We start from the raw sequence: 16187 nt of genomic DNA, 5'->3' as shown, positions 1-16187 counted from the left end.
TTGGAATAAAATATCATCAATACATTTCGGATGCTCATTCATGACATGTAGCTGTCCACAACCTGAATAGGAGATGAACATTACAGGCCTACCCATAAAAAAAAAGAGATCATGACGAAGTTGAGGAATTAACTGAAAGACTCAGGCTGTGTCTCCGAACAGCCAGCAGTTGGCATGTTTCCACATCCGAAGAAATAATGACTGAGGTCATCTTGAATCTCAGACTCCACCAGAACAAAAAGCCCAGTGCAGGTTATTCCGTTGGATTATCAAAAGCCCCCCCACACCAACAGAAATGTATCTGATGAGATGCAAGTTGAGGTGACCAAACACCAAAGGGAGATTATTTACGGTGTCATTGTGTCTTATCATTTATCATTAAAACACACGCGGTACATCATCAAATCATAATGTGGGCCCGATATCCAGTCGGAGCTGATCCATCACCCATGGGTCCTTCTCAGCCCCCTCAATGAATTCTTCCAAAGTAATCCGACCTGGACAAGAGGAACAGAACGACACCCAATCAGAATCACAATTTTAAGGTGAATCTAAACAATTTGTCATTAACTTGTTACTTACTGTCTTTATTCTTATCCACCAGGTCAAATATTCTGTCACAAATGTCATCAATACTCTTGTTAGGGTCTTTGTTTCTCTTTAACTTGTAAATGATCTAAGCAGATGGAAACAAAAATGCAAGTGAATTTCAGTTCAAATGTTCGAGAAGACATATTTTACACTGGCATTTGTTTCATCTTTTCATACATGCACATTTAAGACACTCAACAGAACCTTATGTCCGCGGTAAATTCACTTGTATGCATTGTCTTGGGTCTTTTTTATATTTAATTATATAGTTTTTATCAATTTTATACCATTTTGTATCCACTAAATTTGATCTTTATTCTGTTTTCGATCAAAAACTGTTTTCCATATGTGTGGACTAAGTAACTGATAGTGTAAGGCAAAAGTTAGTTGAGTACACTGTTATGATCGTATCTTGGAGTGGTGTGCTTCAATAAAATCCGAAGAACCTAAACTTTCCAAATTAAATCGATGAAGTACTCACTTATCATAGAAGTTGAGTTCATATAGGACAATAAAAACAACCTAATTTAGTTTTTGACTATGAGCTACATCAAGCTGATACTGTTGTACGTGAAAACATAATTTTGCTTAAAAAAGCTAATAACAGTTACTAGAAAGAAAAAAATACACCCACACAGTTCTGATGAGGCTGATTGTTTAAAAACTCCTAAAAAACTGTTTTCTAACTTAAAGGTGCTACGGGGAGCTTTCAAATACTTCTTAAATGGTCAAATTTTTCCTCCGATCACAAAGGACATGTAACAGCAAACGAGACCATCAGTGCAAAGAATGGTAATTTTTTTATAGTTTTTCTTAATGCCTTTGTCATACGCTCACCCAGGAGCAACAGCTGGCGTAGTAAAATCACTACTGCTTTTGTCCAAAGGGGGTGCAAGAATGAACACAAACTGAAATTTCCTCAGAGCAACTTTAAGCTTTGAGAGTTAGGGTCAAATCTGACATTTGAAAATATTTGACAGTATAGTGTGAGTCTGATTTTCTTGATGTAAACACAATAAAAGCCAATACTTACCATGACAATTTGTTTCACTTCCCCTCTGTCCAGGCTGCCATTTCCATCGATGTCATAAATTTTAAAAGACCATTTCAGTTTGTCCTCGAGTTTTCCACGAAAAACCAGATGCAGTGCTGCCACATATTCCATGAACTCTAATTGACCATCCTAAGAAGCAATCAGGAGAGATAGGTCATACTGCCTGTCAATACATTATACTTCTGCTATTTTTGCTTATCTATATTGTACCTATTCACTATCTCTATATGACACACACACACACAAGACACTGATAGGTTACCTTATTTGTATCAAAAGATTTAAACACGGTTTCCATATATGCATTTTCTTCTTCTGTTGGGTTTCCGTTGGGTCTAAAGATTTTCTTGAATTCATGTAAGTGCATATTGCCACTCGGGCATTCGTTCGCAAACTTTCGGTAGAGTTCCTGGATGTTTTTAAGAATCACTTCATCACCTGCGTCACTGTGTCCTTGACCCATAGTTGTAAAAAAACTAGAAGCCAAAAGTTAAGCTGTTAAAATAATGAAAAACCTAAACACAAGTTGTCATGCACATTCATCACTGCACAAAGACTGGGAGGCTTGTTCCGTCTGCAAAATAGCCCGTGTAGATAATTCCAAAGTAACCTGCTTGACAAATCCAATTGACTCTTCACTGATCTTCTTCACACCCCTCTGAAGAATACCTTTATTTCTTCTAGATGTTTAGTTTTCTAAAACCTGACAAAGCCGCGCATTGCCCTGTGGATAACAATGGTCCATCCACCGACTCCTAAGCATTGATGAATTTGCTTACAAGCTGAGGCGCATTTGGCTCTTTAACAGCAAACAGAGCAAAGGGGGGATGTCCCACTGTAATGCTCTCAGCGAGATTATAAGACATCTGACGTCAAATCCTGAGAGTGGTCTTGTTAGAACTGTTTATCCCCTGAGGTCTGTCTTAGCGCCCAACCTGATCTAGTGAATGTGGGCTAAATAGTGAAACAGTACACTGACTGGTCAGCCCGTTTAGACCATATGCAGAACATATGAATTATATTACAATAACTGAAGAGTGTTGCGTGATCCTCAAGATATCAAGAAATTTGTGTTTAAATAGTGATGCAGACAGTTATCAACCCAAGTTTAAGGAAAGGTAGCATCATGGACATGTCGTTATGACCTTTGAAATTTGAAATAGTAACATCGCTCTGAAATTCACTCGACATTGGACAGATATTATGTTTTAATTTAAAAGTGCACTTGAAATTTCAAGTGCCTCACTCCAATTCTGAGGAACAATTTTACTTTTTAATCTGAATTACAACAGTAAAATACAAACACTTAAAGGTGCAGTGTGTAAAAAAGTGTATTTTGACATCATCTAGTGGTGCATGTTCTAGATGGTAACGCTCCATGTCTAGCCCTCCCGTTCTGACAATTTAAAGAAGCTACGGTGGTTAATAAAGATGACATTAATATCAAGTCTGTTCTAAAAAAAATGTAAAATGTTTATACACCTTTACATGCATCTACAACAATAAAAAGCCTTACTGTTTATGCTTGAACGCTAACTACTGGTACTTTGACTAACATAGACATTGGAATGCAGGAGTATTTTCATGGTATCTTAATGCTACTTTAAGTTGATTTAAAAAAAGCATTCGACACTGTTGATCATGAGCTGTTAATAAAAAAACTACAAAGATACGGCATTAGAGGCATTGCACTGGCATGGTTATCCAGCTACCTACAGAACAGGAAACAATATGTCGAAATTCAAAATCATAAATCACAATTGCAACAGGTTACACGTGGGGTGCCCCAGGGCTCAGTGTTAGGGCCATTATTATTCATTCTGTACATCAATAATATATGTGAAGTATCAAAAACTGTCAACACTGTTCTTTTTGCTGATGACACAAATTTACTCTGCTGTGGAGACAACTTGGAACAGCTTCTGGATACTATGGAAAAGGAATTGAACAGGATGAAGATCTGGTTTGATGAAAATAAACTTACATTGAATCTAAGTAAAACTACATTTATAATTTTTGGGAATAGACCAACCAACACAGAAAAGAAACTCATGATAAATGGCATAGAACTAGAAAGAGTATCTGAAATAAAGTTTCTGGGAGTATTAATTGACAACAAATTAAGTTGGAAACCTCACATAAATTATATTAAAGCTAAAATATCTAAATCAATAGCAATACTGAATAAAACCAAATACCTACTGAATAAAACCTCCCTGTATACATTGTACTGTTCCTTCATACTTCCTTACATGACCTACTGTGTGGAGATATGGGGAAACACATACAAAACAAATATACATCCGATCTTCATCCTTCAAAAAAGAGCTATACGAATTATACATAAAACCAACAAATCCATTATTTGTTGAACTAAAAACACTTCAATTTCTAGATTTGATTGACTATAAAACTATTCAAATAATGTTTAAAGAAAATAATCACCAATTGCCTCATGGCATCCAGGAGTTGTTCCAACTGAGAGAGAGCAAATACAAGTTAAGAGGAACCTGTATATTCAACAAACCATCTATAAGAACCAATACAAAACTACACTGTATTACGACAAAGGCTGTAAGTCTGTGGAACAACTGCAATGATGAGCTAAAAAAATGTACAACAATATCAAAACTAAAAAAACTCTTCAGAAATCAAACATTGAATTGTTATGACCTGGAGCAGTGAATTTCTGTTTTGCTGTTTTCAATTTGATGGTTTTCGTTCATCTGTTCCATTATTTTATTTTGTTATTGTTTTGTCGAAAAGTTTTGATTTGTTTAACCCACGAGCCAAACATCATAGACACTGACTGATTCAAACTGAACATTTTTTTTTGTAAACAATTATAAAAAATAAGAGGGGGTAAGACCAGAAACGTTTTTCTTAACTTCTTCCTATCCCTTTTGAACATGAACTATGTTATTTGAGTTATGTATTTGTTGCTTAGGATCCTGAGGATCCCATTTGTTTGTTTTTAATTTAATTCTTTCCTTTTTTACTGCTCAATCGTTTTATTTTTGTTTGTATTATTTTTTTTAACCATGTTCAATAAAGACTTAAAAAAAATTAAAAAAAAAGTTGATTAAAATTGTTATTTTTAGCAACCACTGGTAACAAAAGAAGAATACTAGACTTATAAGGGTCTGCAGATATGTGGCCAACTGCACATATTTCACCACCTAATTCCATTAGCAGAATTAGATATTTGCTATATTGTTTTCATTGAGCACTTCAACTCTTAGGGTCAAATTTGACCAGTTTTCATCTTCAGATATGCAAAAAATGCATTTATTTTTTTATTGGAACCAGATTTTATGATATCCTCGGTAAAAGCTATATAAACCCACAAAACACATTGTTACCATTTGAGTAAATTCGGGAGGTCTCTAAACAAAAGGTGGGCTATGTTAAATCACAGGTCAAATTTGACCCGCTTACATTAACATTGTGTGCAACTTTCTAACACATTAGAAGGGTTAATCACTTTATGTGATGTGATCAATGTTGTCTTCTTTTCTCACACACTTTAGATCAGTCCCCGTAAACCCTGCAGACTAAGTGATTGGCAGCAAAGACTAAGGTGAGTACATCAAGCCTCTGAGGATTATGTTCTAAGCCCCTGGCGTGTAGGACTTGTAAGATTTGAACATTTGTTGGGTGATACCAGGTGGCTGCATCATATAAGACATCGGGTCTAGATACAAATGTTTGAATAAAAATATGTTTTAATATCAAAATAGATGCACATCTGACACAGATACAGCATGAGTTTTCACATGAAACATTTTCTGCAGACTTGTGCAAAAATAAATTAAATAAATTTAAGCTGCATAATATTCTCAAGTTGTTTCAGGTTTCTCGGTAGCATAACAAACGCTAACCCTCCGGTCGGCCCTGCTGCAGCAGGCAAAAAACATTACAGAAAAAAACATAGCCGTTGAAGAAAGTGGAACATTTAACAGCTAAGATGTTGCCCTCCTGAGTTGGTGTAAACCGAACGACAGCTACAAGTGGAGTGAATATTGAGCTTTTCTTGTGGAATGTGTTGTCTAGCCAGAAACACAACTTCAAATGGATACTATTTTTTGCTCCATGTTTGCTGCATAAAGGCATCTGTTTGCCAACCCAATCGTTACAACATATGTTACAAGGAGAGGGCTTCAAATTAGCTATATGGTGTCCATTCACTCATCCATGATAGTTTCTGCCACCATGGTAAGGTTAGGACAGTGAATAGTTCAAAATTAAATCCAAATTTTACAACATCTACCAGATAAATGTGAACAGCAAAACAAAAAGTCAGATATGACCTTTAAATGAAATAACAAATTAATAATATGTTGGTTTTTGGCTTGATCAGCTGTATGTTTAACTATGGAAACGCTGATGCACTTTAAACTGGCTTCACTGATGTACTAGCATAAATTAAAGTAGTCTGAAAAGTGATACAATACTACTTTTTTGTATATTATAACTAAACTTGGACAACAAAAGATTTAAGAATTTTCTTTAAGGATCAACAACCTAATTGTAACAATCAATTATACCACTTAAATAAAAAGTTATATTATTTTCTTTAATTTTTACCTGTCATTGGTGTATGAGTGTGTGTATGAATGGGTGAATGTGGTAAGATATGTAAAGCGCTTTGGGGCTGAGAAAATTGGCTAGAAAAGCGCTATATAAGTCAAGTCCATTTACCATTTACCATTACATCATTTTTAGGGGTGATTTATTCTGTTTTTAATCCACTAAGGCCAACTAAACTAAAAACACATGCAAGTATAATCAATAAAAATACACAATCATTGACTGTACTGCCGTCAAGAGCTGTCTTTAAGTAATGGGTTTCCTTAGATTGACACATTTGCTCGATGCCAAACCAGGCCACAGGCATAAAGCAATGACTGCAGGAGCTGGGGACCGACAGTCCAAATCACAAGTGCACTGCATCTTTGGAGAAAATGCACTGAGCTCCATTCCAAAGTCATAGGGAGCTCATCATGGAGCCAAGGCAGCAGCTCTCTGCCAGCCTCAAAAGAAAAACATTTGGGTGGATTAAGAGATCATGGTAATTTCACAGAGTTCTGCATGACCCATCCTGTGGCGTTAACATCCAACTTCAGCAGATTCATGACCCATTCATCCTTCTGAGCTCCCTCCATGAATTCGGACAACGTTATCTGACCTGGGGCACACAAAAAGATCATAGTGAGTCACTGCTAGATGTACATTGAAAGTGTTATTGGTCACTGTAATGGTGTAATGATCACTAACTGATTACGCTCTTGAATTCCTCGAAATCCACAGTCCTGTCTGTGTGCAGTCTGAAGTTTAGTCAAAACTAAAATGAGTCTCTAGCAATCTGAGTCAGACAAATCAAACCATATGAAATATCCTTATCGTATTTTACCTGGACGGTGTCCTTGTTGAGCTACAGTTTTTTTCTTCAGTTTTTACCAGAAAGACTGAAGTTTTGGAATATACAGTCCTACTTTGGGACACTGGATTTTGTCCCCTTCTCCTGATGGGGTTGTGTTAATCCAATATCTCTGTCATTGTATAAATGGATATGTGAAGACTAAAATGTGAAATTACATTTTAAAGGCACACATATATTGTGCTTGAAAAAAACAAACATGTATTATAACATTACAATCCAACCAAGGCAAATCCGCACTTCACTGCAATTCTCTGTCAATACAAACACAATCCTAATATGTGTAATCCGTGTTATTAAGGTATCCTAATGAACACTTTTAATTTACTTACCGTCATGATTTTGGTCGACCAGGTCAAATATTCTGTCACATATTTCGGACGGCGTCAATTCGACCTCACTCGTCTGGAGCTTGATTTTGTGAATAATCTGTGTGAGACACAAAACATATCTGTGATCAAGTGCATTTAACCATCAGCTTTAGCTTTAGTTGAATTTACTCAACCTTTTACGTCTGCACAACACAGATTGTGTAATAGGGTCATTAATGGCTCAACAAATTTAATACAGGCTCTCATGGACGTGATCTGAAAGTTGATATAACAATTTATATATTTACAATGGAGGAAACACTCAAGGGTAAATTAAATGCCTGAAACTCCGGAACAAATAGAGAGACAGTGTGAGAACAAATTCAGCTACACTATTTTTAATTCTTAGAGGTTCCCCAATATGTCTCATTAATGCAGATAAACCAATGGTACCTAATAAGAAATAAAACATTTTGCTTTTGGATTAGTGTGACAAATATTAACGTATTCCAGTCAATCTAATCAGAGCACAAGAATAGTGAGCTAATTGAACGTTTCTATGTTTAGAGGCTCACCTCAAAGTACACTGAAGATTATCACTTCAAATATAGCCCTCACAGAGGCAGACCACTCCCTCGTCCTCTAATGCCCTGTCAACCTACAGCACCTCCCTAAGCCTTGTGGGTCAGCACTGTAGAGGATTTGTTATGAAAGCACGCAATATTGAAATTTTTACCCCAAATCACTCCACTTTCTTCAAATTGACCCTTCTTTCTACACATTTTTACCGCAATAACATACTTACGGCAACACCGTTACTGAGAAGTTATTTTCCTTAGTAAACACTTGATATCTGAAAAGGTCTTTCTTACCTTTATGAGGCGTTTCACCTCCTGCCTGTCCAGCTTGCCATTTCCATCCTTGTCGTACATCTTGAAGGACCACTTGAGCCTATCTTCAAGATTCCCCCGCAGGATCAAGTGGAGGGCCGCCACGTACTCAACGAAATTCAGCGTGTTATCCTGTAGGCAAATAATGCAAAGAGTTGAATATAGAATAGAGCTAAAAATGTAAATCCACAATGAGGAATTGTTGTTTCTTTTACCCGATTTGTGTCGAAGGAATGGAATATATTCTCGATGTAGAGGGACTCCTCTTGAGAGCTGCTTTGGACCCCGAATATTCTCTTGAACTCGTGTAAGTGCAGGGCACCACTCGGACACTCCTTCATGAACATGATGCACAGGTCCTGAATACGCGCCAAATCCATCTCCTCATTGTGGCTTTCTTCTTGTCCCATGGTCCTTTGATTACCTTGATTAAAAAGGGTCCCGATTATTGATTGTCTGTTTGAGTGAAAGTTTGATTTCTGGCACCAAGGCTTCTGCTCACACACTCCAATCAAACTAAAGAACTTTGCACTGCCGTCCAGCCAATCTCACTGATCAGGCTATAGGTCAAAGGGCTTTACATGTTAATCTCTTGATCTTCAGCCAACAATAAGGTGATGTCCAAGTGGGCCTGACAATCTGGCAATGCTTTTTACAGTGCCAAAAGTGTGGTAAATCAATTAAACAATGCTGACTATGATATAAATTGTCTGCATGTGTTTTTGTCAGTAGCATGTACATTCCAGATTGTTTGAATTTCTTACTTATGCTATAACTTGTGCTATATCTTATGTTATAGCAGGGATTGGTCCATGTAGCAGTGAGTGTGTTTGTGTGTGTTTTTTTAAACAACTTTCTCAGCGTTTACAAACCGGTTTCGGCGTGTTGCCCCCTGACACTGGCGCAGGGGCTCATGAAAATCCCAAGAAGTGCCCACGAATGTTTGTCTGTTATTGATTCTACTGCTAAGATAGATGGACCGACATGTTTGTTGTAATTACTCAGAATTCCTCATGGGGGCGCCAAAGGTTACGCACATAACTTAAAATGACAGTATATAATTTTTTTATGTATTCAGTTCTATTTTTGTTTGATAAGCTCAGCTGGTTCTGTCTTTTGCCAGTGACAGGGCTCCATAAGTTCCTCAGCAGAATGCCTGATCTGGATAGAACTTTGCGATGAGGTCATTGCGCAGACTTTTGTTTTACAGCCAATTCTCAAGTTGAAAAACACAATTACATTCCTTTTCCATGCACTCTACAAGATTTTCTCATACATTTCTGTATTTCTACAAATATTTATTTTGATTAAACTTTTCTGAAAGGTGTGAAATAAACTGCATACAAATCCCCACAAGTGTTCATTATGGTGGGGAGTGTTATACATTTTGAGGGATATTAAATAAATTTTCTCATTAGATATCTCTCCCTTCAAAAAAAAAAAAAATTAAATGGGCACCAGTAGCATGCACCACCAGTAGGGGAGAACGGGGTTATATGTTATATGTTGGTTGTCACAATCGTTTTATTTCGGAACCAGAAGGCACTGTCTGTTAAATTTTGGTATGTAAATATCCAGAATTGGGATCAGAGGTCACCTACATAGTCTTACTTTGAGTAATGCTGGGCTTACACTACACTTTTCACGCGATTTCACAGTCGCAGACAATCTTCCAATGTCGGACTGAAATCACAGAAGTCGTGCTGGAGTCATTTGGTGTAAGGTGGTCTTCCGACCCGATTTCAGCCAGTCTTCTTCCCGTCTTGACGTTCCGACATTTTCAAACAGGTTTGATATTATCGTTAGTCTTAAGGGGTTGGCTATCAAGGTCAAGGTCAAGGTCACTTTTATTTATATAGCACCTTATAAGAACCTAAATTCACCAAAGTGCTTTACATAAAATACATACATTAAAATACAACAGCACACATTAAAAAACACTTATAGCAATGACACAAAACAATTCATTAAAATGTAAAAGCCTGTGAAAAAAGGTGAGTTTTAAGAGTGGACTTGATGGTTTCCAGAGACTCAGATGAGCGAATATGGTGTGGTAAGCTGTTCCAAAGTTTCGGGGCAACCACGGAGAATGCACGATCGCCTTTAGTTTTAAGCCTGCTGTTTGGCACATCCAGAGATAAGCTGTTTGCAGACCTCAGAGCTCTGCTTGGTCTATGGACCTGTATGAGATCCGCCAAGTACACGGGGGCCATACCATTTAAAACTTTAAAAACAAACATCAGGATCTTAAAATCTATTCTGAAGCGGACCGGAAGCCAGTGCAGGGAGGCTAGAACAGGGGTTATGTGCTCCCGCTTCTTTCAAGCTAAATTACGTAAACACTCTCGCATGCACCAAGCACGACGCAGGAGGAGCGGCATTAGTCGCGACCTGTGTCCGCCTGTGCAGTCACTTATTTTGGACACTTTCACATAGCAGCCTCGGCTGTAGAACCAGGCTGACAGCCGCGCAACCTTAACACTTTACACTTTAGTTTAAAAAAAAGTCTAATAGATATGAACACATAAAAAATAATGACAATGATCCATTTTAATGTACAATTTGTTTAGTGAAGAATTGTGAACAATAGGTATTAAGCAAGACATTTTACAGTTTCGACTGACATACCGATACTTTTCTAAAAAAGATGTTGTATCAATACCAGGAACCAATCAATGCCAATGATATTGCCTAGGCTGATATAATCCACATCCTGTAACTTACTGACAATTAAAATAACACAAGAAGTAAATCGGCTGAGAATAACAACATAATACAAACCAGAATTTTTTTTGTAAATACTGACATTTATTGTACCAACAATGTGACTGTGTGCATCACATGATTTAGTTCTAGAGAGATAGATTATTTAATTAATGTTTCTAGCTAAATATGGATACATTTAAAAAGCACCTTGATACTAAATACTGTATGAACAATAGAAAAATATTCCTTTAGTGCTAACAGGTCTAGACGATGCCAAACTGAGCCAGGTCGCTCAGCTCCATGTCACCGAATGCCTCCCAAGGGCAGATCACGGCAGAGCCTGCAGGACAAAATAAATAAATAAACACGAGTCAACAATACAAATCTGTACATTGAAGTGTTCCGGACTTTATGTCAAATCCAGCCTCACCTCCAAGACCCTCCATCCCTGGTAAGTCGTTGTCTAACCTGTTTTTTGCCACAAAAAAAAAAGAAAAGTGAAATATTCTGCGAGTTGTTGGGTTAATTGATGTCCGAGTGTAGAAAAAGATTTCTCACCCCTTCTGTCCAACTTTGGGAGCCTTGCTCTTGAACTGTCTGATCTCCTTCGGCTTGAACTTGGGGGGAGCAGGCTTGCTTCCTTCTGCTGCTGCTGCGTTCATCTTGTACACTTTTAGATGCACATGGGAGCATTCAAACATATTTTATATTATGTGGTGTTTTCACATGAGTTTTCAAAGGATTCTCAAGCACAAACTAAATGCACATTTTATCTCACTACACTACCTCACTCAAGAAATTGCGCTTACTTGCTTTGCTGGCGGACTGCACGTAAAAAAAATTTAGCAAATGAAAAAAGAAGCTGCAAGACAAAGGCGAAGTCCTCTTTCTTCTTGCAGTCTCTCTATTATGCCTCATCTTTATGCCACCATCACTCTGCCTTTATAGCGTTGTCTTAACCACCTCCCACTCAATTGTTGTCAGAAAATCATAAGGGCTAAGGAGTATTTTGAGGGCCGGCTTAAAAGTTGGTCTGACAAGTCAAACATAGTCAAAGGGATCAGAAAACAATGCTTTTATAAATGTTACATATTTAGATTAAACAACATGATTTTTGTCTTGCTGTGTTTAACCATTAGAAATCTAAACAAGAATAAAACATAAGACATCCAAAGGGTAACTGACTGAAAGATTGCACCACTCATTAAACACAGATAAATAGAAATGGCGGTTGGTCGGTTTTCTTGGCAGTTTCATCCACTTGTAACTGATTATGATTGAATGAGCTAAATGACAATTAAAAGCAGTGGTGTAACAATACACATATTCTTGTTAGTACCGAGCCACACAGGCCGTACCAGACTGCATTGTACCACAATACATGATTATGCCATAAACAGCGTCAAAATGAAGTAAATATACCAAATGAATGGTTTGATTTGATTGCGGTGCGGAATTTGCACTTTTATTTGAGAAGTATTTTATGTATTGGAGACCTTGGCTGTTTGCAGCAGTATTTGCTTTTCTATACCGAAAAATACTTTTAGGCTACAATTGTTGTTAATGCTGCACGCAGTTTTTTTTGTTGCATTTTTCCTCTTAACTGAGAACCGTACTGTACAAAACCAACCCGTGGCTTCAAAACCGTGATATGAACTGAACCATGCCTTTTGTGTACAGTTACACCCCATTTTAACAGATGCAGTTTTATTCATTCATTTGCTGCAATACGGTTTAGGGTTGTAAAGGAATAGAGTGGATGGGAAAATAAGGGATTACAGGTACTAATCTAAAGTGCTTTTTAGGTCAGCAAGATCATAGGTCCTTTGCGTAACACGTATCATGTGCTAATCTGTGTTGGGCTTCACAGTAGGAGGTCAATAGCATCAGAGACTGAATGATGTAACCTTTTTTCCTTTACTCTAAGAAGTCGAATGAGGCCGACTTCCAACCCGAACACAAGATTCAGGCAAAAACAGACAATTTGTCAGGAGTCAAAGTCACACCATAGCCCCATGCAGTCCACACATGTGGTTTTAGATAGATAATTAGATATTACATTTACCATTGTTATACCACAGTTCCAAATGTTGCATCAATACATTTCTGGAAGTTTGCAATATTTATATAGCGTTTTTGTCTTTTCCATCTGTATTAAACTACCCTGAGATGTGCTGTCCAACCTTATTGCTCTTGACATCCTCTCTGGGTCAGCTCATATAAATGCAGGCTTTGTAGCCATTCAATGACATTGTTAAACCCAGAGAAACTCTTTTTCAACCTCAAGTGGAGATCTTAAATTTGTAAAATATAAATATGTAGGATAGACACTTAAAATGACACACAACAAGACATCTAGATTTTATTCACATTTGATGTAATAGAGAAGCTAAACAAAATATAGTCCCGGGTAGGACTAATTCTCTCAGTGACAAGAACATGTATAACACATAAACAACTTCAAAGAAGAACTACATTTTTTTTTTAAATCAGTAAAAATTGTGTGGCTGTTGCTGTTCTGTCTCTGAGGGTTGATCAGCTATAATGATCGTCAGTGTATTTAATTCTATATTTATATGTGACTAAATACACTTAGAAATACTTAACTAAATGTAGATTAAGTGTAAACATTGTACAACATAACAACTTTGACAACAGGCATGTCAGCACTTACCTGAGCAGGCTTATCCATAAGGCTGTCTCAAAAAGGCCCACCCTCAGGACATGCATTATGGATACATTTTACTGGATTATATACAAGGTTTAGGGGCATATAAATGGTGGGAGTGTAGACACAGAACCTTTACACTCTTCTCTATATAGTCTGACAAAACAGTAAGAACTAGTAAAGCAATTTCTGAAGACATTTTTGTGTCCTTATTTTCAACACAAATAAGAAACAGAGGTATTTTTGGACTAGCAATATATTCCACTGAAGAAGTAAAAAAAAAAAAAAGACAACCCAACAACCTACAGGTACATTTTACCAGAAATACAATGGCTTGTGAGTGCTTTGCTGTGTACACAAAAGGGAGAATCTTCGTGATCAGAATGGAGAGACAGACAACAGGTATGATTAAAATATACTTTATTTCATATTTACAGCCTTAACTACACAGTACACAACTCTACTTGATGTGATTGAATAGATACTCACAATCAGATATCTACATTGACTGTTTACAACAAGGTGATTTGGTTGTTTGTTTGGAGATTATCAACCTACTTTAAGTAAAATACAGTATGATTGGCTGATCATCCTCTTTAATTAAACCCCAACAGCGGTACAGTGTGTCAGCTGTTTTAGGAGCTTCATCATCCACTTATCGATGAGTGAGGGAAATACATCCCTCTCCATTCCTCTGTTGCCTTTAAATGATACCCATTCAGGCTCATCTCTACACGCAAAAAGCGGAAGAATTCATGGGGAAAGCAAAATTAAAATAAAATAAAAACTGCTTGATGTTGGGGGCGCCCTTAGCTCAGTTGGTAGGGCGTCCCCCCCATGGGCCTCGGCCAGCAGCAGACCTGGGTTCGATTCCAGCCTGCGGTCGTTCTCTGCATGTCACTCCCCTCTCTGCCCCATTTCAACTCTGTCTCTACACTGTCAATAAAGCATAAAAAAAAACTGCCAAAAAAATATATAAATGTCCACCAGGAATGTACTGTTTCCCATTTGGCGTTAAGGTCTAAAGGATGCCGAACTGGGCCAGGTCACTCAGACTGTGGCTTTATTGTAATTGCGCAATACCTCGGCTTTTGCTGAAACAAAGCCACATGCTTTGCATGTTTGTAAAATAAATAATAAATATTAAGGGTAAAAAAAAAATCTTTGTTTCAGGGTACATCAGACCAAGGTCTTTTTAGGTCCAATGGGAAACATGTCGGCCTGTTGAGCTGTCAGAATAAAAAGCCATTGGGATTATGGGTCATCATGAGTCAAATCTTGAATTCATTAAAACTTAAACAGCAATAACAAAACAAATCAAAAACAAAGACAAGTCCAGCAGGGCAGTGGATGGATATGTGTGCATCTGTGTTCATCCAAGCCAAAGGGACAAAAACATTAAAGCGATTCATAACACAGAAAATGAAAATGTTTTGAGTAGAGAGCTGAACATTTTCACTAAACGAGTGCGTTGCTCGAAATTGATCAAACCGTAGCCAGCTAATTCTGAATGTATTATACTGTAGCACATATTGGAACGGATTAGATCAGATTGGCCGGATAATAATCAGGTCAGTTTACAAGCATTTAGGAGAGCCTTCAATAGATTAGAGTTAACACTTAATTTGTGGGAAAGCAGACACTTTCTGTATATAGCTATCAGACAGCCCCAGGAGACAACCACATATCTGAGAGCAGTATATGTGCTGTATTTGCTGTTATGTGCTTAACCCAGCATACCAACACTCTGGTCGGGCAACTATTGGCAGTATATTATTTAAGAACAAGCAAACAATCCTTGCATGAGGATTTGATGCTTTTCTTGGTCTAGTCTGATAATAAATTAAATATATTTGGGTGTTGGACTGAATAAACAAGCACTGTGTAGATTCCTTTAGGGAAAATGATATTTCTCCCTATGTTCTTATGTTTCATAAACCAAACCATTGACCGAGAAAAGTCAGATTAATTGATAATAAATATGCAAGGCAAAATGAATGACACAATTATATACAGCTATTCACTGTTTAAGTCATTTTAGAATAAAAAAATGCCAACCATTTAAATATTGTAAGTTGTTAGTTCATGTGATAGTAAATTAAACATTTGAGTTTGGGACTAATTGATTTTTAAAGACATTCTTCTGGTGTTCTGACTCAGTAGTGAAAGTGGTGCTTATTTAGGCCCACAGTGTGCACAATATTGCATGTATGAAGGAAATGTTGTATCTCATCATGAAGGAAGCTTTAGCCTCCTCTGGTGGAGTAAAGATAAGCTGCTTCAAACTGAAAGTATACTGTACATGCTCAAACGGCCATGATTACATTTTAAAGTTATACCCTATGCAATGAAGCAAAATTCAGTTGAATTCACATTTGTTTAATTTTGTTTGTATTTGTTTTTCATTTTTTACAAAGCATCTGGCAGTGTTAGGCATAGCTATATTCATACATGCATACACACATTGACACCCACACATTGAGAACACACACACACACACACACACACACACACACACACACACACA

The 16187-nt window shown here is 37.2% G+C and overlaps 3 protein-coding genes across 3 annotated transcripts; all 3 read right to left on the bottom strand.

Moving 5' to 3' along the window:
* Positions 1 to 405: 405 nt before the first annotated feature.
* Positions 406 to 2108, bottom strand: LOC307251385 (guanylyl cyclase-activating protein 2-like; the record flags this gene model as incomplete). The annotated part of the gene is made up of 4 exons (XM_080028748.1): positions 406 to 497; positions 583 to 676; positions 1625 to 1774; positions 1908 to 2108. The coding sequence occupies 4 exons, from the start codon at positions 2106 to 2108 to the stop codon at positions 406 to 408; spliced, it is 537 nt and encodes a 178-aa protein (XP_079884874.1).
* Positions 2109 to 6711: 4603 nt separating this feature from the next.
* Positions 6712 to 8696, bottom strand: LOC307255228 (guanylyl cyclase-activating protein 2-like; the record flags this gene model as incomplete). The annotated part of the gene is made up of 4 exons (XM_080033880.1): positions 6712 to 6833; positions 7418 to 7514; positions 8269 to 8418; positions 8502 to 8696. The coding sequence occupies 4 exons, from the start codon at positions 8694 to 8696 to the stop codon at positions 6712 to 6714; spliced, it is 564 nt and encodes a 187-aa protein (XP_079890006.1).
* Positions 8697 to 11255: 2559 nt separating this feature from the next.
* Positions 11256 to 11654, bottom strand: LOC307271407 (retinal cone rhodopsin-sensitive cGMP 3',5'-cyclic phosphodiesterase subunit gamma-like; the record flags this gene model as incomplete). The annotated part of the gene is made up of 3 exons (XM_080053853.1): positions 11256 to 11332; positions 11423 to 11460; positions 11551 to 11654. 3 exons carry the CDS (start codon positions 11652 to 11654, stop codon positions 11256 to 11258), a joined length of 219 nt encoding a protein of 72 aa, XP_079909979.1.
* Positions 11655 to 16187: the final 4533 nt, after the last annotated feature.

The sequence above is a fragment of the Ammodytes marinus genome (assembly GCF_949987685.1).
Source record: "Ammodytes marinus genome assembly, chromosome: 1".
Taxonomy (NCBI): Eukaryota; Metazoa; Chordata; class Actinopteri; order Uranoscopiformes; family Ammodytidae; genus Ammodytes; species Ammodytes marinus.
Note: the sequence above shows the minus strand (reverse complement) of the source record. Positions and strands in the feature narration are given on the sequence as shown.